General features: G+C 41.7%; 1 protein-coding gene across 1 annotated transcript in view; it reads right to left on the bottom strand.

Annotated features, from left to right (window-relative positions):
* BOD1L1 (biorientation of chromosomes in cell division 1 like 1) overlaps positions 1–21,818 on the bottom strand; it is a 56,942-nt gene extending 35,124 nt beyond the window's left edge. Inside the window, exons 1-10 of the mRNA XM_084625443.1 lie at positions 21,026–21,818; positions 20,165–20,289; positions 18,414–18,604; positions 17,184–17,798; positions 16,574–16,723; positions 13,991–14,160; positions 12,510–12,633; positions 12,055–12,199; positions 8,615–8,690; positions 819–7,032 (exon numbers count right to left, since the gene is read on the bottom strand). Coding sequence (XP_084481569.1) covers positions 819–7,032; positions 8,615–8,690; positions 12,055–12,199; positions 12,510–12,633; positions 13,991–14,160; positions 16,574–16,723; positions 17,184–17,798; positions 18,414–18,604; positions 20,165–20,289; positions 21,026–21,226 — 8,011 coding nt within the window. The 5' untranslated portion in view covers positions 21,227–21,818. The remainder of the gene's footprint in view (positions 1–818; positions 7,033–8,614; positions 8,691–12,054; positions 12,200–12,509; positions 12,634–13,990; positions 14,161–16,573; positions 16,724–17,183; positions 17,799–18,413; positions 18,605–20,164; positions 20,290–21,025) is intronic.
* Between the last annotated feature and the right edge of the window lie 332 nt (positions 21,819–22,150).

Here is a 22,150-nt window from a genome sequence, read left to right as displayed (position 1 = left end):
CAATGTAGGCTGTTTCAGAGGAGAACAAAAATTGAATAGGAAGATTGAACTACCCAGTATTCCCCAGAGGAGACAGGGTTGAGGAAGATCTGCAGGGCAGTGAGTGGAAGTTTGCATTGTCATAGCCCATGCTTGTCCCTATTCTATACATAGTGAACTTCAGTCTTCAGGTTTGTCAATTTGGCATATTTTCTGGAAACTAAATTTGTCTTACAATGTTTAATGTATTTCTTCTATCTTCATTAGTGACAAAACCTGACAGAGAAGAAGAAAGCATTTATAAAAAAATTACTTGACCAGTATTTTCTGTTTCCTGTACTATTAATGAAGATACAGTATATCTGAGAGCTTTCTTTCTTTTACAGCCCAATTTCTTCTGGGTCTGCAATGAAGTAATTGTGATGCTGGTAGACCAGGTGACAGTTCATGTCAAGGTCGCAATGTCTCAACTGACCACTGACAAATACATAGCTGGAATCAGATGTGTGTTACCATTGTTAAAAGTATGAATTATAAGAACGTGTTGAGACTTTATTGAATGCTTGTCAGTTGCTGCATGCATTAATCTCATTCATAACATCTGTAATCCCATATTGAAAGGTAATATTTGAGCGGTTGTATTGTGAGCCTCTGTGACTGTGTAAGTCAGCAGACAGGAAAGAGACATTACTTAATGTGAGAGGCAGACAGACCATTATAGGGCGTTTCAACAGAATTTCCTCTACATATGTAGATTCAGGAACTGCAAAAGTATGTTAGGTGCATACAGTTTATAAATCAGAGGGGGTGGGGAAGGGAAGAGAGAGAGAAAACCTTACCTGAATTGATGCTTGTATTTTGTTGAAAAGAATCATCTACTTCCACGGTGTTCCTTTTGCCATCATTCTCAAATTGTTTATCCATATGAGACACGGGGAAGTCACTCTTTTCTCCCAGTTTTGCTTCTACAGTTATTTCACCCTGCTTGGTATTTACAGTCAATTTGCTTTCATATTTAGAAACTAGTGGAAGCGTTTGTGCTCTAGGAGGTGAAGTCCTTGCTTCAGAAAAGTCATTTTCTAATAAGCTACTGTTAACATTATAATCTATGTTTTTAAAATCATCATTCCTTTTTGCTTCTTCTGAAGGAATACAAGGTTCTGATGTAACTTCCACATATGGAATATACTCTTCAGCTCTTTCATCACTTGCATCCATCTCTGTAGAAGGGCCAACAATGACTGTAGACTCTGTACTAATCTCCATACAGAGGGCTTCATCTACACTTATGAAGTTCACTATAGTCTCAGCTGTTTCTGCAACTTCAGTGTCTACTGTGATCCTACCTACTGCTGATTCTCCCATCACAGCATCCTCATGAATCTCCTCTTCTCCCCTAAATATGCATTCATCTCCTTCTCTACCACCCACAGGCAAAGAACTATCACTTTTTTCTGGGTCTGTAGATGACATGCATTCAACTTCTTTGGTACTATTAAAGAGGACATCATTTTCATCTTTTACTTCTGTGTTTGCTGCAACGAGCTGACTTTCTTCTATGACTGAGAAGGTGAAAAGACTGTCACATTCTTCCATAGTACTGAGAGTGATCACAGCACCTTCCTCTTTATCTTCTATACTTGAAGCAATGTGTTGATCTTCATTGCTGCTGGCAACTCTCAGCATTGGAGCCTCACATTCTACCACCTTTCTAACAAAAATCATAGAACCACCACTTTTTCCTTCTGTGTTTAGAGCAGTTAGCTCACGCTGCTCATCTCTCGCTGCACTGGTCTCAACCACCTTACATTCTTCTGCTGCATTTGGGGAGATCATGGAACCCTCATCTTTTTCTTCTGTTTCTGCTGCAATGAGTTGACTTTCAGCTTGTGTGGCTGCACTGATCAGGACTATTGCACATTCTTCTGTCCCACTTCTGGTGATCATGGCAGCCTCCAGTCTTCCTTCTGTTCCTGAAGCACTGAGTTGATCCTCATCTTGTGTGGCTGCACTGGGCACAGGAGCCTCAAAATATTCCCTACTTGTGGAGATCATGGCAGTGTCAGTTTTTGTTTCTGTGCCTGCAGCAACATGCTGAATCCTAGCCTCTGAGGCTTCACTGGACATGAGGATCACTTGTTCTTCCATTATACTTGTGGAAATCATAGCACACTCATCTTTTTCTTCTTTGCCACTTGCAGTTGGATGATTTTCATCATCATCTCTAGCACTGGATGCACTGGGCATGGCAACCTCATATATCTCCATATCTATACAAAACACAGTACTCTCATTCACTTCTTCTGTTCTTGCAGCAGTGACCTGACTGTTATATTCCATAGCTGCACTGGGCATGGGAGCTTCAAATTCTTCCACAATACTAGTGGAAATCATTGTACACTCATCTTTTGCTTGTTTACTGCTGGCAGTGTATGTATTCTCTTTGAATTCTGTGGCTGTACTAGGCATGGGAGCCTCAAATTCTTCCTTCTCTATTAAGGTCACAGTGCTTTCATTTTCATCTGTTCTTGCAACAGTGAGGGAACCTTCTTCAATTTCTGTGGCTGAACATGGCATAGGAGCATCACCTTCTTCTACGGTACTGGTAGAGATCACGTCACTTTTAGCTTTTTCTTCATCAGTAGAAGCAGCAGGACTCTCATCTTTCTTTGTGACTGCACTGGTTATGGGACCCTCACATTCTCTGCCATGATTTCCATTGGCACTGTTGTCATTCTTTTCTTCAGCTGCGGCAGCAGACTGACCCTTATCTTTCTCTGTCACTGCACTAGTCATCAGACCCTCATACTCTTCAAAATCTATAGACATCATGGCATCCTCATCTTTTTCTGTATTTGGGGTCAAAGCGTCTTCATCTGCTACACTTGCACTTGTCACGCTGCTCTCAACTATCCCCTTTGCACTTTCGCAGATTATGCCACTATTAGCTTCTTTCTTTGCACCAGTATTGCTGTCAACCCCATCTTTATTTATATTTGTGGCAGCCATACCTGACTCAGCTTCTACTTGTTCTGCAACGATGCAGATAATGGAGCTTTCACCTTCTTCTGACCCTATACAAATGAGTGCACTTTCACCTTCTATTCCTGCACAAGTTGAAGAATGCTCTATTTCTTCATTTCCTCTTCCTGTACTGGTCACAATACCCTCACCTTCTTCATCCTCTTCTTTTGCACCTGTGCTAGTCACAAAGCCTTCATCGTCACACGGCCCTATGCTGATCATAGCGATAGTAGCTTCGTCTTTTGCTCCTGTACTGTCCATTGCACTTCCACATTTTTCTATATCTAAGCCAACTGCAAAACCTTCATTGCTATCTTCCAGTCCTGTGCAGACTGCTGCAGTCTCAGCATCATCTTCTGCTGTTATGCCTGTGCTGGTCACTGTACTTTCACCATTTACAGGATCTTCACCTTTGTCAGCACTTGTTCCTGTCATGGTGTTGTTGTTCATGACCATTTCGACACCTGCACCAGTTACAGCACTGTCTTCTTGTGCATCTACACCAGTCACTGGGCCAATTATGAAGCCAAGACCTCTTTCTTCTGCACCTGTACAAGTCACAGCACCCTCACTGTCTTTTAACTGGCCAGCACCAGTTACGTTGCTCTGGCATTCATCTGAATTGTTGCTGCTCATGGATCCTTCACCTGCTTCTGTGCCTGCACTGGTTACAGCACCGTCACTTTCAGTTTCACCTATACAGGTAATAGAACCTTCAAATTTGCCTGTACGTCTGCAAGTTGAAGTCTTGCACTTCTCTTCTGAGCCTGCACTAGTTACAGCGTCATCTTTTTCTTCTGTCCCAGCACCGTTCACGTTATCCTCAATTTCCATTCTGCCTGCATTGACTGAATCTCTACCATTTTCTTCTGTATAAATCATGCTGCACTCACCACTTTCTCCTTCCTTTGTACTAGTCAGAAAACTTTCCGTTTCTGCAAATCCTCCAGTGACAACACCACCACCTTCTTCAGCTGCTGCAACAGTACACTCACCATCTGCTTCTGTGCTGAAACCGACACCTTCATTACTTTTCGCCCATATGCTTGTCGTGAAACCTTCATCTGCTTCTATGCTTGTGCAGATTAAAGTAACCTCACTTCCTTTTTCTGAGCAAGTAGTTGTGGCATCACTTTCCTTTTCAGAATGTATTACAGCACCCTCACCTTTCCCGTCTCCTCTACTGGTGGACATTACAGTGCTCGCAGTCATTTTCTCTGTGCTAGTTCCTATTGCAGTGGCCTCAGTTGTTTCTAGCCGGTTGTATATGTGATCAACACTTCCTGCACTGGTGCCCACTACATTGTTTTCATTTTTATCTTCAGTGTCAGTTATTATGCCATCACCTTCTTCTGCTCCACTAACTATAAAAGAGTCTTTAATTATTTCTTCTGGAACTCTTATAACATTCATTGGCACTAGCAACAAAGAAGATTCTACAACGTCACCCATATTGTGTCCATCACTCTTTTTGACCACGTCCACCATGGTACCCTTTTCTTCCTTTGCAGCAGGGCCTATATTTAAGTTTTCATCATTTTCTTTTTTCCCCAGGTTCATTAAGACAGATTTTTTCATGCTTATACCTCCATGATCTGCAGCTTGGTCAGTCATCAAGCCTTCTATTCCACCAGTTACATTATATGCATTTCTTCCTTGCACACTATCTACCATAGTCACTTGATCATAACCTTCTTGTATACTTACATCACCCATGTTCTCTCCTCCTGCTTCTTCACCAACTAGAGGAGTCTCACCATCTTTTTTTTCAGTGTCTATCATGGTGACCTCACCTTCTTTCATAACACAACCTAGCACAGGGCTACCCTGTTGTTTCATGTTTGCAGTTTGTGTTTCATTTTTGTCTAAAATAAAGGAGTCTTTATTTAAACAAATCTTATCTAAAGTATGAGATTCCTCTTTAGCTACATTAGGCAAAGAGTCTGTGAAGTCTGAGATACATATATCCATGGACTTTTTATGGGAAGCATCTTGTCTGGATGAATTAATTGCTAAAGAAACACTTTCTTCAATAGGATTGACATTATTGTTTAAATTTTTTGGTTTTCTGGCATCTTCTGAAGTCTGCTCCTTAACAGGAGCATTAAGTAAAATTCTACCACTTGTTTCATACACAATGTTCATTTGATATGCCCCCTGTTTAATGGGTCCTTGCTCCTCAGAAGCTTGTTTGGACACAGTATCTAGTGCATCTACTCCTTTAACAGGATTTTTTTCATGTTCAATGGTTTGTTCAGAATTTCTGTCAGCTGGAAACTCTGATACACATGCTTCGAAATCTGCCAACCTGTTTCTTAATTCATTTTTTGAACTCTGTAGGTTTGTATTTTCTTTTGCAGTATTTTCAGAGTCCATGTCTAGTAGTGAATTACTACTGCTTTTTTCTTCAATTTTAGATGCTTCATGTACCTTTGCATATGTCTGTTCTGAATCAACTTCCATTGGCTCTTCTTGTTCAGAATGTAATGAGTCATCACTAGTCCTGATTGGTTTTTGAGTGGACGGAATATGACTGGTTACAAATATATCAGTTGCTAATTTTTCCTCTTCCATTGTCATTTCATGGGCTGACAAGCTTCCTTTTTTATTTTCACAAGACAATTTCTTACTTGACTTTTTATCCATAATCATAATCCCTTGCACCTTTTCATAGCTACCGTCCATTTCTTTAATATCTTTGTCCTCCAATTTGTTACTCTCTTCCTTCTTCTTCATTTCCTTATTGCTATGCTTTAAGTTTCTGCTTTTGTGACCTTCTCCTGACAGCTTTCTTTCTAGTTTAGAATAACTTAAATCTTTATCACTCTTATTTTTCTCTTTTACAGATATCTTTTCTCCTGCTTGTAACTTAACTCTGTGGCTAAAGTCTTTTTGTGAACTATAAATTGAATGCATCCCACTTTCTAGCTCAAAATCAACAATGCTTTCTTCAAAAACTTTATCTTCGTTCTTGGATTTGCATTGTTTATCTGTGTCATTCTCTTCCATGTTCTTATCTCTGTCTGGTTTCTGAACAGTCTCGTGTTTTGTAAAACTTTCTTGTAATTCTGTTTCAATTGGTTTGGATTGTTTACTGTGACTCTTAGATTTAGACTTTAACAAAAACTTGTCTTCTAAGAAACTCTTCGATCTTCGTCTATCTCTGTGAATACTATCTTCTTGCCTTAAATTACTATCTGAATTAGTTGATTCTATTTCATTTTTATCTTCTGAATAGCTTTCACTCCTTCTCTGTGATGAAGAAACAAGTTGCTTAGAATTACCCTGAGAATCCTTCTGTGGCCTAGAATCACTTGATGACCTTTTGGACTTGTATTCCACTCTTGACTTTTCTATTGAAATGTGTCTGTCTTTTTTGTTATTTTCTTTACGCAACATTTCTTCATTTTTTAACGTGTATTCAGAAACATTTTTTCCATCTTTGCTAGTCGTTGATATTTTCCTTTCACTTCTGTGTTTACTTTTTTTTTCAAATTTATCATCTGATGGAACCTTTGTTTGTTGATTATGTTTTTGAACACTATCCTCACCTTTCAAGCTTCTCTCAAAAGAATGAAGGTCAATATCATCACTTATTTTATGTACACTGTCTCCTTTATATTTATGTTTTACTAACAATTTATCTTCTGAAAGAGTTCTTTCTTTTTCATTTTTATCTTTAAATGATTTCAGTTCTTTCTTGGGAACACTTCTCAAATTTTGAATTTCTGTATCATCTTTTTTAAGATGTTTTTCATTTTTAAAGGCATATTTCTGCCTCTGCAGTTCATCAGTATTAATCTCAGCTCTGTCCAGCTGCTTTTTGGGATCCTTTGTTTCTGTGTCCTGCTGCGTTCCTTCTATCTGAAGAGAGGTAGATGTTTTTCTTTTATGTTCTCTTTCCACTTTAGGATCGTTTTTGCTTTCCTCAGTTGAATGTACTGACTCTGAAACTCTTCTAACAGGCTTAGTCACTTCGCTTTTTCCATGATTATGCTTCAGCTCCTTTGAAGGGATTTTTTCACAGGTCTAAAACAACAACAAAAAAATCATCAGTACATTTACTACACTGAGGAATCATTTATCACCTTAATTTAGATCTTTGAAATAATTACTTACACAATATTCCTTGTAAGAACCCCAAATTAATTTCCCCCTCCCAATAGGTAAAAATATGAAATAATAATCAGAATTAGCAGGCATCCCTGAATTAATTCCAGTTTGAACTAGAGCTTATCTTTAAAATAAATCCAATCTTGATTTAAAAATTTCTAGTGATGAAGAATCTCACAACCTTTGGTAAACTGTTCCAACAGTTAATCACTCTCACTATTAAAAACTGTACCTTATTTCCAGTCTGATTTTGTCAAGCTTCAATTTACTGTAAATCTTGTTACAGTAAAAGCGCTGTTATCCAACATGTTGGCGGAATGGGGGTGCCGGGAAGTCAAAAATTCTAGTTAACTAAAAGGGAGGAAATTTGGGCATGGGAGGGGGCTCAGGGCTGGGCGGTGGGAAGGGGTGCGGGCTCTGGGAGGGAGTTTAGGTGAAGGAGGGGGCGCGGGGCAGGGGGTTGCGGTGTGGGAGGGGTTTTGGGATGCTGGATCCAGGCAGCGCTCACCTCGGGTGGCTCCCTAGAAGTAGTAGCATGTCTCTGCTGCTCCTAGGTGGAGGCGCGGCCAGGTGACTCTGTGCGCAGCCCCCGCAGCAACCATTGGCCACAATTCGTGGCCAGTGAGAGCTGCGGAGCCAGCACTTGGGACAGGGGGCAGCGCACAGAGCCCCCATGGCTGTTCCTCCACCTGGGAGCAGCAGGGACATGTCGCCACTTCTGGGCAGCCATTCAGAGCCGTACAGGGAGCCTGCCGGCACCGCACCAACTGGACTTTTAATAGCCCGGTCCACGGTGCTGATAGAAACTGCCAGGGTCCCTTTTTGACCAGGTATTCTGATCGAAAACCGGACACCCGGCAACCCTATTGAAGATCAGAAATGCTGGTTTAGAGAGCTTTCCAGTTGGTAAAGAGAACACAGCTTTTACTGTATTTGTGTCTGCTAGAAGAAGAGCCCTGTTATCAAATTTCTGTTCCCCACCCATAAACTGATCAAAAAAATCACCCCTTAACCCTCTCTTTGATAAGCTAAACAAATTGAAGTTCTTGAGTTTCTCCTATAAGGCACGCTTACCAAATCTTTTATAATTCTCATAGCTCTTCTTTGAACCCTCTCCAATTTTTCAATGTCTTTCTTGAAGTATGAATGCAAGAGCTGGACACAGTATCCCATCAATGTCAAATACAGAGATAATATAACCTACCTAACTCCTACCTATTGTAACACTACAAAGGTTTTCTACACTAGCTGTTCTAAAAAGCCAAGAAGCAGCATTACTAAAACAACAAGGCTAGAAAATTAAACCAAGAGAAAGAATTAGAGGGAAAAATAATTCATAAAGATTAATCTAGTAGTAGGGAAGTTTAGTATATACAGATAATCATTTTTCCAATTAAAAATGAACAGAATAGAGACATTTGATAATTTCTGTATAGTAAAACAAATGTTTTGATATGAAATTTAAAATAAAGTTTACTAGCTGATCTATGACACAAACCTCATTTGTCTTTTGTGTTTCTTTGGAATCTTCTTCAGGATGCTCATATTTCTTTTGCCAACTATCTTCAACATACCTAAAATAGTCAGTCAAAGCATTAGAAAAATGTCGTAACAATTTAGTCTATCAGTTTTGAACTAAGAGAAAATAGACATTTGCACACCAAAGCATCTAACAAGAACTTGCTGCATAACCTTGGGCAAGTCATTTAACACAGTAAGCTTCTATTTCTCCATATGCAAAATGTGGACAATACTTACCTACTTCACAGATGTGCTGTGAAGATTAATTAATGTCTGTGCAGTGCTTTGAAATGTAAAGTACTACACAAGTATTAGTACTGTTAAGTATGACTACGTGTCCCCTGTAACTCAGATGAGCAAAGAGAACCACAGCACAGGCGAAAACCAATGTCCTCTCTGTATCCTTACTCTTCTGCTTTCTACAGAAAAGAATTTTTAAAATACTGAATTGATCTTCCACAAACTTGGTTTCTTATGTATGTCTCAAGACTTAAAAATCAAGGCAAGTCTGGAGACTGTCCTGATACTCTTTGCAAGGATGCATAACACATTCCAGTTTGCACTGCACCATATATTGGGGGGGAGGAATGCAAGCCAAAATAGGGAAAGAACATGTAAAAGAATATTTAGATAAGTTAAATGCATTCAAGTCATAGAATATCAGGATTGGAAGGGACCTCAGGAGGTCATCTAGTACAACCTCCTGCTCAAAGCAGGCCCAATCCCCAATTTTTGCCCCAGATCCCTAAATGGCCCCCTCAGGATTGAACTCACAACCCTGGGTTTAGCAGGCCAATGCTCAAACCACTGAGCTATCCCGGAGGTTGTGAGTCAGTATTTCAGTCAGCAGGGGCTGATGAAATACACCTTAAGGAACTAGCTGAACCAATCTCAGAATCCTTAGCAATTACCTTTTAGAATTCATGGAGGATGGGTGAAGTCCCTGGGAATAGGAGAAGGGAAAACATAAGTACCTATCTTAAAAAATGAGGACAAAAGAGGACTCAGGGAACTATATATTTGCCAGCCTAACTTCAATACCTGGAAAGATACTGGAACAAATTATGAAACAATCAATTTGTAAACACCTAGAGGATAGGGTAATAAGTAATAGCCAACACAGATTAGTCAAGAAATAACCATGCCAAACTGACCTAATTTGTTCTGTGACAGGGTTACTGGCCTAGTGGATGGGGGAGAGCTAGGGGGGAGCTGTGGACATGATATATCTTGGTTTTAGCAAGGCTTCTGACACAGTCGCATTTTCATAAGCAAACTAGGAAAATGTGGTCTAGATGAAATTAGCGTACTGCAGGTGCACAACTGGTTGAAAGACTCAAGTGTACTCAAGAGTATTTTCAGTGGTTTTCTGTCAAACTGGGAGGACACATCTAGTGGGATCCCAAAAGGGTCTGTCTTGGATTTAGTACTATTAAAATTTTAATTATCTGGATAGTGGACCGGAGGGAATCTTATAAAATCTGTGGATGAAATCAAGCTGAAAGGGATTGCTAGCACTTTACAGGACAGGATTAGAATTCACAACAACCCTGACAAGTTGGAGAATTAGTCTGAAACCAACAAGGTGAAATTCAATAAAGACACTTAAGAAGGAAAGAATTCCAATGCACAACTACAAAATGGGGAATAAACTTGCTAGGTGTGGTTTTGTTGCAAAGGATCTGGGGGTTATAGTGGAGCACAAATTGAATATAAACCAACAATGTAATGCAGTTGCGAAAAGGGCTAATATAATTCTGGGGTGTATTAAAACAGGAGGGTTATATGTAAGACACAGGAGGTAGTTGTCCCACTCTGCTTGGTACTGGTGAGGCCTCAGCTGGAATACTGTGTTCAGTTCTGGGTGCTAAACTTAAAGAAAGATGTGGACAGATTAGAGAGTTCATAGGAGAGCAACAAAAACAATAAAAGATTTAGAAAACTTTACCCATGAGGAAGAGTTAAAATAACTGGGCATGTTTAGGCTTGAGAAAAGACAGCTGAGGAGGGAACTGCTAATAGTCTTCAAATGTGTTAAGAGCTGTTATAAAGAGAACTGTGATCAACTGGTCTTCACATCCACTGAAAATAGGACAAGAAGTAGTGGGCTTAATCTGCAGCAAGGGAGATTTAGGTTAGATATCAGGAAAAACTTTATAACTATAAGGGTAGTTATGCTTTAGAACGGGCTTCTATGAGAGGTTGTGGAATCCTCATCATTGGAGGTTTTAGACAAACACTCATAAGGGATGGTCTAAGAATCCTTGGTCCTGTCTTGGCACAGGGGGCTAAACTAGATCAACCTTTTTCTCTCTGAGGCCCCCTCCAACATACCATAAAAACTCCATGGCCCACCTCTGCCATTGTTTTTCGGCATATAAAAGCCAGGGCCAGCATTAGAGGGTAGCAATCAAGGCAACTTCCCGGTACCCACGAAACTAAGTTGCTCAGGCTTCAGCCCTGAGTGCTGGGGCTCAGGGCCCCAGGTTGCAGCCCCATGGGATTGGGCTTCAGCTTTCTGCCCTGGGCCCCAGAAAATTGAATACTGGCCCTGCTTGGTGGCTCCCCTGAAACCTGCTCGTGCCCCTCCTGGTTGAGAACCACTGGACTAGATGACCTCTTAAGGTCTCTTCCAGTCCTACATTTCTATAGTTCTATGACTATATTAATAGACAAATAAGTTATATTAAAACAATTAGTAAGGCAAAAGACCAAGGGGAAAGAATTAAAGTACAAATCTCAGGCTTCAATCTCCACTTCATGATTATCAAGTGGTGAATCTCTCAACCTCAATTACACCCACACTTTTATTTTCATTGAAAGTTTTAAATTGAAAGTTTATGTATATTTCTTTAACCTTTCACAATCAGGCAATGAATTAGTTTGGTTGCATTATCAATTGAATTGACAGCGGAAGGCCATTAATTCACTTCAGCATACTTCACTCTACCCACACCCACGGTGCTCAGAGGCACCTAGGATTGGAGAGAGAAACCAAGAGAGAGAGGTGGTGAGCTGGGGACTGGAAGTCTGACATTAGGAGGATCACAAAAATGCACACTTAAGTGCACATAAGAGAAAGGTGATCAGACGCATTCAGAATACACACTTTAATTATATTGTAACATAGCAGGAGCTGGCTGCCAGGGTGTTATCAATACAGTAAACTTGGAGTATAGTAGATAAATGGGAAAACCCATGTTAAATTAAAATAAAGATTTAAAAAAAAAAAAAAATCAATATCAATCATTATTTTCTCAAATAAAGCTTGCTTCCCACAAATATTTTTGCATGCTTTAAGGGGAAATTGTTATAACAACGAGTATGTGGTGACTGCAAAAGTGAAGAGAAGTTTTTTTATAAGCAAAAGTGAGTACGTATTAATCAAATTTCTTTAAAAACAAATATAAGGAATACCTGGAATTTCTTTTTCTTTTCCTGCTCAGGGCTACCTTTTTTTCTAAAAACTTTTGTTCTTTAAGAACATCCTTAATGCTGGTACCGGTAACTTTCAGTTCAAAATCTTTTGTCGAAGACTCTTCCAAGTTCAGGCCACTTTTACCTAAAATATACAACAAACAGTTACAGTGTTTGAGAAGCATGTCTTTTTATTATTTTTGTAAGGGACATTGTAAACAGTTTGGGAATTACTAATCCTGTTTTTTGTTAGATTTCAGGAACGTCACTGTGGACATGAAAAAGTTACAAATGGAATTTTTCACAATATTTTAGTTACTACAGTATTTAGTTATAATGAGTGAAATTCTGGCCATATTGAAGTCAACTGCAAAACTCCCAGTGACTTCAATGGAACTAGAATTTCACCTTATTTGGTTAAAACACCCAAGTCTAACTTGTAATTTTAACATCACCTTCAGCACCCTGACTCCCACTTTTCAGAGACTTTGTTTTCTCTGCAGCTTTCTGTTTACGCTTCTCTTCAAGTCTCTCTCTATTAATCTGCCTCCTTAAGAGTCTCTCTTCTTTTTCTCTGGCCTGAAGACAGAAAAACAATGAAAAAGGTGATTTATTTGTATCTTTAAATCAAATGAAGAATGATGAAAGTTATGTTAAAAAAAAAATCAAAAACTGTTATACCAGTAAATTTCTACACTTCTGCAGAATTCAGCGTTTCAGTATAAGAGCAAAAATAATCAATCAATAAGTACTCAAATAGGCTGTTTATAGTTTACAAAGCGCTGTACAAACTTTAATTAAAAGTAAACCTCATAAAATCCTTCTATGAGATTATATTAACCCCTTCCCGAGCCTATAAGGTTTTATCCCCATTCTACAGATGGAGAATGGGCAGGCACGGATGTTATGAGCCCATGTCAGAGCCAGCATTAGAATTAGGATGTTCCTGGTTCCCAACCCCAATTTCAGTCCACAAGACAAGGCTACCTCCACTTTCAAAGAGCTTTACACTTGTTTTCTTTCGTCCCTCAACTCTGTTGTACATAAGAATTACATGGCCACACCTAGAGCCCAGTTTAACCCAGCGGTATTGTGGTGCACAAACCCAGGCAAGCTGCATAAAATGAAACTCCAGCAAGCCAATCTATCCTGGAAAGGTTAGGGGATGGGAGTGGATGAGAAACTCAGTAGATTTGCTGGTTGAGATGGAAAGGTGTTACCCCATTCTACAGGTGAAGAAACAGGCACAAAGACTATGAGACTTGCTTCAAGTATATGTCCAAAACATAAAAAGAAGATCCCAGCCCTCCAACCAGGCCAACATGTACACCTGAACATCTCTTCCCCCTCATGCTAGTCAGAGACAGCAGGAATTACTGCAGCTGAATGGCTGTACTAACCGCATTACATGGAAGAGGAGCGAGGAAGATGGTTGGGGCCAAACAGGTACCAGTTCTTGTTATATTAAAGAAATGTGCAATCCACCTTGATAGGTGGTGGTAGCTAGATATGGGATTTCTTCTCTTTCCCCTTCCCTCAACTGGCAGAGTACACTCAGCTTGCTAGCCCCAGACTCCCACATCTGTGCAGTCTCTTTCACTTCATTCTTCTCCAAATTACTGTTAACCAAGAAAGAACCCATCCTTTGCTGAGATGTTGGGAAGACACCACCCACACTCAGTGCTTCATCTGACATTATCAGCCAGAGATGGTTGTAAAACAGTAGGACCTGGATAGTTCGGTAAGCCAGTAGTTCTCAAATGACTGTCAATGGATCACTGCCATGAAATGTTGACAGATCACATGGTGCTGGAGACAGTCTATAGAAGTATCAGTGGCTTCCAGGAAAAAACAACTAAATAAAGGGAATAATTTTTGTATTGAGAAAACAATCAGATGGAGTTAGAATGTTAATAGTGAATGTATTAAAACTTACAATAGACTGACGGTGTTGCTCTACAGTCCGTTCATCATCGGAATCACTGTAGTACTTGGAGTACAGAAAAGGCTTGTGAACGTATGCGTGACGCACAGGTTTGGCTTTTCCATCACAAATCTCATTAGTCTGAGGCTTTGTTTTACTCTGATTGTTCTTCTCTTCTTCATCTAATCAGTAAAAAAGTGGACATAAATTAAAGTGACATTGTTATGGTAAAATTTAAGTGTTGTAAAAACGAACTTCCATAAAATCTAAGACCAACAGAAATGTTTCTGTTAAAAAAAATGGTTTCAAAGAGATTCCAATTCAATGTTTACAGCCAAATGTTACTAAAGTATGAGAAGTGATCAATCCATTCTCATTGTCCAGATGAAAACGCAAAATATAAACAAACTGCGAGAAGAAATTAGATTTAAAAATTCATTCCATTGTGATACTACAAAGGAGTCATTTAACATAGTTAAAGACATTTTATATATCATTTTAGCCATGACAAATTGTGTACAGCATTACATCAGCTATGGCTAAATTTTGTAACGAAGACAATCCCCACGTGTATTTTTGGGATGCAGATACACTGCATTGGTAAAGCCTCGTCTGTAAAAATCAAACATTGTTCACATACCAAAAAATCAGCACAATATTTGCGGACTTAGAAATCACAGATTTTTTCTGTATAGGAACTATACAAGCGACCTAAATTCATCTATGGATCAGTAAATGCTGAGGTATTATTCTGGTTGAAATAACACAAGCAAATCTATCATTTTGTTTTGTCAGGTTTATTCAGTAACCATACATACAGTATGTTTGGGCTTTATCAATGCAACAGAGCTGCATCCCTGAAATACATTACAAAATGTAGCCATAACTGTCAATACCAAACACAATTTGTCATTGTTTACATTGTCAGTAACTGTGCAGTCAACGTCATGTTAGTTAACTCAATTCTTCCCACTCATTTCTGGGCACAGTGAAATTTTACAGTGATGACAGGCTTACAGAAGACTACTGAAATGGTTCCTGGTTCCAAAGCAGTCAATCCTACCCAGGAGAAAATTCTGTTGACTACAGAAGCCTCCATATTCCCTAAAGCCTCAATGTATCAAAGAATTTGAGAGATGCCCAGGACTAGGAGAGGACAGAAAGGAAAAAGACAACAAATGAGGACCCCCCCACATCCACTAATCCTAAATCTGGACCTACCACTATCTTTTCCACCAAAATCACATAGCCTTTGGGAATTCCTGCAATCCTAGGGCTGTAACAACTCCCTGATCCCCAAATGCTCCACTTACACTACACCTGGGTTCAAGTCAGAATATCAGTCTAAGGCTAAGTCTACAATACACAGCACTGGCAGCGCCACATAATGTATGTGCAGCTACACGCTGCAGTGAAAAGCAGGCTGAGTCCACACAGTGGTGTGTAGTTACATGCCAGTGAAAGGCTCTACCAGGGGGGAGGCATCAGGGAAAGGCTTCAACAGCTCTGAGAGCCTTTCACTGAAGCAAGGAAAAGCTCCAGCAGTGGGGTTCTGGCAGAGTCATTCCTTGCTGCCTTCCCCTGCCAAAATCTTTTCCTAAAGCAGGGAAAGGCTCTGGCAGCAGGGAGATAGCAGGACACTACACTGCTAAAAACAACAAACAGTGTAGATCAGGGAGACCCAGACTTGAGCACTTAGACAGTCTTCCAAGATATGTACTCGGGTACATACCCACACCCTTCAGGCATGTCTCTACTCCAGAGGTTCCCAAACTTGTTCCACTGCTTGTGCGGGAAAAGCCTCTGGCAGGCCAGGCCAGTTTGTCTACCTGCCGCGTCTGCAGGTTCGGCCAATCGGAGCTCCCAGTGGCCGCGGTTCGCTGCTCCAGGCCAATGGGAACTGCTGGAAGCGGCGCGGGCCGAGAGACGTACTGGCTGCTGCTTGGCCCGCGCCGCTTCCAGCTGCTCCCATTGGCCTGGAGCAGCGAACCGCGGCCACTGGGAGCTGCGATTGGCCGAACCTTCGGACGCGGCAGGTAAACAAACTGGCCTGGCCTGCCAGGGGCTTTTCCCGCACAAGCGGTGGAACAAGTTTGGGAACCACTGCTCTACTCAATTAGCCTAAGCTATGCCTCACCATCTACACTGCTATTTACATCCATACTAAGGGGAGCAACCCATATATGCACTCCCCATGCTGCTGAAAAAAGAATGCAGTGCAGATGTACATTTACATTAACTTCACATAAAAGAAAAAAAATTAAAAACAGCACAAAAAGCAGAAGGCATTTTTATGAAGTGTCACCACTACATCCTGAAATAATACACACAAATAAAATAATTTTAAAGTACTGGACTACATAAATACTTTTTATTTTAAAATGCCAAATTATCTATTTTTATTATTATTTACTAACAGCAGAAATGCTATGAATTCCACCCCCAAAAGAAATATTCTCTCTATTATCACATTACACATATATGATAAAATATACTTCAAAATAATCACTTTGTAAGGTACTATGTATTCAAATGGCAGGAAATACACCAGCCAGGATATTACTAACAAATGTATTCTTTTTATATTATTTTTACCATCTGATGTGATCTCTCCTTCTTCAGTGCTATCGGAAACCACAGCTTCCTCTTCACTTTCTTCTTCAAAGGAAGAGAGGTCACTAGTATGGACAGAGCTAACAGTAATATCACTGAGTACATCCACGTCTGAATCCTCCAAAATAAGTTCTTTAAAAAAAAGAAACAAAAAAGTTATATCATGCAACTTATCAAACCAATGTGTTTAGCTCATTTCCTAAGAAAAGTCTATTGTTATTTTAAAAACTCTGATACACAGAGGCGATACATGATCTCTGAACACAGTCTGAATTATAGACAAAAGTTTTCTTTAACCACAAGTATAACCCCACTGACAACAATGGAGCTATTCACGTTGTGTGCATACGGCAAGCAAGATTTAGGCTTCTGTTACAAGTCCACCTTTTCAGAGGAGGGTTCTGGCCTTTGAGGGGGAATGCTAGCATTACTGTTGACTTTATACTGTTACATGGCTCGTTAAACAGGACTACAGTTACCAATATTGTTGGCCCAACATCTTTTCACTTTCTAAATCCACTTTTGAAAACCTCCACAAAAACCCAAAATGTCCCTCCATCCCACAATACTTTTTAAGTTGCCTTTTCTATACCTTCTTTTACACCTTCTGTTATCTTGTGTTTACTGCTGCTTTTTTCAGTAGCCAACTGTTTTACTGATTCTGACTCTCTCTCTTTCACTTGCTTCTCTTCTTTTGGTTTTAGGGCATCATCATTCTTCTTTGAATGGTCAAACTTCTTGTCATTCTTTTCTTTTTTCTCTTTTTTTCTTTCCCCTTTCTCAGTGCTCTCTGGTTTCCTGTCACCTTTATCTGTCAATTTACTTTTCTGGTCATCACTTTCCTGTAGAATTTCTTTGCTTGGATGAATTAAATTGTTAACATCTTTTGTTGAATTTTTGATTTCTTCACTTGGACAGGGGAGTTCACTTAAATCTTCACACTTTGCAACTGCTTCACTCCCTTCTGAAGGATCACAAATGGGTTTCTCTTGGTCTGGGAAGTCTTCTGAGTTTCGCTCTCTCTCTGTGCTACCATCAACACTCTGTTGAGATGAGAGTCTTTTTGAAGTTCTGTCACTGTTCTTGGAATTTGTATTTTCTGTTGAAGCCCTGGCAGCACTTGCTTCCTGGTTAAGAGAAGTTATTGTTTCCAAAATGGACATGGCATCACTAGCTACATTAGCACTAGGAGCAGTAGTAGAAACACCTTAAAGAATGAGAAAAGAAAGAAAACATTTTAGCTAACCAAGATTTCTATAACATTTGTTAAAAGGAAATATGTATTTCTACATTGACTGGTTATTATTTTTGAAGGGGAAGGACTTTTCAAATGAAACTTGAATCTCAGAAATCTGTTACGGGAAAAACTGAATAATTAGACTATTACAATACCTTAATTCTGTCCCTTCTGCATATGTATCTTAAGGACAGCCTAAATGCCCAAAATCTTTCCAAACAAAAGAACTGCATTAAGACAGTTACATCTCTTGTACATAATTGGCTACTCATCTTTTATAGCCTAGATCCTATTTGATCCTGGTGTGAAAGTCAGTATTTAACTTTGAGACTGTAACTTCTAGGACAGACTGATTTCCTGGTAACTTCAAGTAGAGGCGAAATTGTGATAAGTGTTCGTCTCTCCTTCCCACCCCTCACAGCAGCAACAAATCATTATCCTGGGCCGTTGTCTCTCACAGAGCTCATCTTGCTGACACTTCAAATATTTAGTATTAACAGCAGAACTAGGGATGATCAATAATACCACTTGCCAAGACGCGAAAACCAGGTAGAAAACAGACAACATAGAGTAACGGCAAAATACCTTGTAGTGTGATGGAAGCATCTGCTTTTTCCTCACTAGGGGCTGTACTGGGGCTTGCTTCCTCTTTGTGATTTAATGTGGCTAAAAACTCATGAACAGCTTTTTCCACCTGAGGTCTGAATGTGTGGTTGATCTTTGGATCCACAACCTGAGAAATAATTCTGTCAATTCCAGACTCCAACATTCCAGACCTGAAACAAAATAGTTGTAATACTTAAATATATGGAAATTTATTTCCACAAGCTACCTTAAACAGATCTGGTTTATCTAAAGGGTGTTCCTTCCACATACACAACTTCCAATAAAGCACTAAGTTCTCAGAAAGTAATTGTTTTCACTTGCTTCAGGAATACCCATAGCGGACTTGTGTCTAGGTAGTACTCAAAACGTTCTATCAACACACATAGGAATAAACCGTTCCTATCCAAAAAAAATTTTGCAGCATATGAAAGATAGTAATAAAACCTATACCAGCAGCCCTTTTACCATGCCATTACTAGCTAACTTCTTGTAAGCACTGCAGTAATAGTGGGTTTTGGGGAGGGACTTAGATAAGAGGGTATTTATCTTTATGAATCAGTCTGAGGAGGGTATTCCATGCAGAAGGGGCAGCCTGGAATGTGTCGGCAGCATTATATCAATTGTCTTTATAATTCCAATGCCAGGATTTCTCAGTATGGCATTGGGTGACAGCTACTAAACAGTGGAGTTCAGATAATTAACTTACCTGTATATAATGGAAAGGTTAAGTGTTGAACCAGTTAGCTTCCTAATGGCCTACCTTTTGTTCATCATACTCTAGAAACTGCATAGGTTGTTTATGGCTACACTTGACTTGAGACCCTGTTTCCATTTACGGTGTTATCAAGTCTTAACTACAAAACACTTGTCTTTGCCCTATCCTCAAGTGCTGATTCCTACAACTAACTTGTGCAACAGGTGGCAAAGGCTCACTATTCACACAGCCAGTACTTTTGTTCTCAAGTTTCTCATCTGTCACTAAAGTTGACAGGAAGACATCCCTAATCTACACATGTGAATTTGGAGCAACATTAGGCTGCTTCTCATATTAGTGTATCTGGCAACACCAGGCCAAGGACAATGAGGTAAATGCGTTTATGACACAAATTGTGGCACTGCAAATGCTTATTCTAAGTTATTTTGATATGATCGTTTACCAGCAGTCTTACAAAACTTTTTAGCTGTCTACAAAAATCATGGCTGTTCAAGGATTCTTGTTTTGTGAACACGACTTTGAGTAACTTACTTGTGCTTTAACATACGTGGATTATCATATTCACAATCCTATTAATAATCCAGGATTTAACCCACAAAACCTAATGACAACTAGTAATTTGCTGAATCACCCACTTATGAGGTAGCAGTAGTGCTAGAATCCCTACATTTGAGGATATTACAACATATCACATAGAATCATAGAATATCAGGGTTGGAAGGGACCTCAGGAGGTCATCTAGTCCAACCCCCTGCTCAAAGCAGGACCAATCCCCAATTAAATCATCCCAGCCAGGGCTTTGTCAAGCCTGACCTTAAAAACTTCTAAGGAAGGAGATTCCACCACCTCCCTAAGTAACGCATTCCAGTGTTTCACCACCGTCCTAGTGAAAAAGTTTTTCACATATTCTCTCTTCATAGAAGTTTTGGAACTTCTTTGTCTATTTAGGTTTCCATTCATTTAGGGGATGAATATCTTTTAAAACAGCAGAATATTAACTCAACTTGTGACTTACTTGAGAACCTGCTGCCTAATATTATTTCTCAGCTGATTCTTGTTGAGATGAGGACTCCAGGTATGAGTTGCTAGGTGGTTGGAAACAAAGTTGTCAACACGTTGTCTTAGGTTTTGATAGGCAGGCTAAAAGGGCAAAAAAAAAAAAGTGAGATCAGATATTAAAAATGCTGCTTGAAACTCATTTTCCTAATGACAAGAGCTGAGAAACTTAAAAAAACCCTAGATCTTAACTGCTGAGTCAATACAAATACCAGGACACAGCCTGCCATCCTCTGATGGGCAAAGACCATTTACCAAAACCTATTTACCTAAAACACTTTTATGACCCATATTGGAGGCATGTTTATAATCTACATAAACAGCATGTTCTTCTAAAACCACTGACCACTGGCTGGCCTCTCTAAACAAATGACACGATCTTGCCGAAGTCAGTCACTGACAACTGATTTTAAGGGGAGCACACTGGAGAGCTCATTCCTTAGGCAGGTAGAACAAGGAACCGCCACGGATCTGTCGCTAACGAGGATGTCAGGGGTCTAGTGCGAGAGACAAAGCGCTGATGTGTTGCTGCGATGTGCCCCCTTCCCATGGGGAGCGATATTCCCCGGACCCTCTAGCCAGGCAGGAGTCTCCGCAACGCTGCGAGCACCCGCCGGCGCCGTGCCCTGGGCAGCCCTGCCTCGCCTCCGGCAACCCTCGCCGCTCACCAGGGAGGACCCTGCTGCGCATCTCGGCGAGAGAGCCAGCCCCCAGCCGCGGCGGCACCAGCCCAGCCAGCGGAGGGGGATGTTCCCGCAGAGCCGGGGCAGCTCTGTGCCCCTCACTCCCTCCTCGGACCTGCCCGTCCTCCGCCCCCTACCTTGGTGTCCACGTCGGCCAGGCAGTCGCGGCGGAACTGGTCGAACAGCCCCTGGCTCTTCAGGTGATTAACGATCACGGACACCAGCTCCGGCTCCACCGCGCCGCCCCCTCCAGAGGCCCCGGGCAGCGGCGGCTGCTGCTGTGGGGGCGGCGGAGGGGGCGGCGGCGGAGGGGGCTGGGGCTGCGGGTTACTGGCCATGGCGGGAGGAGGGCCTTCAGAGAGCGCGGGCGGCTGCCGGCTCGCTGCCCGGGCTCCAGGCAAAAGCTGGTTACCGAGTAGCAGCCGCGGCAACTCTGACCCCGGAAGTGAAAGGGAACGGAGGGAGGAAGCGAGAGACAACGAGCAGGGAGGCGCAGCGAGCGGGAGCGGCGCCACGGCTGCGGGGAAGGGCTGATTCGCACCGTGAAAGGGGCGCTGCTACCAGCCCTTTAACGGGACCACGGGGAGGAGCGGCCGTTGCCCCTGCTCCCACGGCGGGAACATCCGAGCCGAGCTCTCCGGCTCCGGCCTCCCCTGGCGCGGCCCCATTGCTGCGCCCAGCAGCGCCGCCTCGACCAGCCGGCGGAGCGAGCGGCGCTTCCGATCCTTGCCCCGCCTCTGCCTGCCGCGACGCGGGTCGCCCAGATTTCCTGACCGCAAGCACCGGAGAGAGAGAGAGAGAGGGGGGAGGGACGGCCGGCCGGTTCTGAGCATGCGCATGTGAAGTGAGCATGCTCAGTAACAGCCGCTGAAGCCGCTGCCCTGAGCTGGGTATTGGCGCTCGCCGGAACCTGAAGAGGCAGGTCTCTGGGGGCGGGGGCGGGACCCGAAGTGGTGGCCCCGGCTGGCCAGGCCCCTGGAGGCAGGGGAAGGGCTGAGGGGCACCATCCGGGATGGGGGGGGGGGGTTCGGAGCTGGGGTTGAGAACGGGGTCCAGGCGGGGCAGAGGGGCTTCCCCCTCATCCTCCCTCCCCCCCCATCGCAGGACAGTATGTCTTAGCTCCCGCCCCCCAGGGCCCTCTTCTCCAAAGCACAGCGCATCCCCATGCCTGGCCCAGGCAGCTCTGCCCTCTCGGTCCTCTACTGAGCGGCTCAGGGAGACGTGATTCAGTGGCATATCCTAGTACCCTCCCTCCGAAAACG

Source organism: Lepidochelys olivacea (genome assembly GCF_965140295.1).
Source record: "Lepidochelys olivacea isolate rLepOli2 genome assembly, chromosome: 4".
NCBI lineage: Eukaryota > Metazoa > Chordata > Testudines > Cheloniidae > Lepidochelys > Lepidochelys olivacea.
Note: the sequence above shows the minus strand (reverse complement) of the source record. Positions and strands in the feature narration are given on the sequence as shown.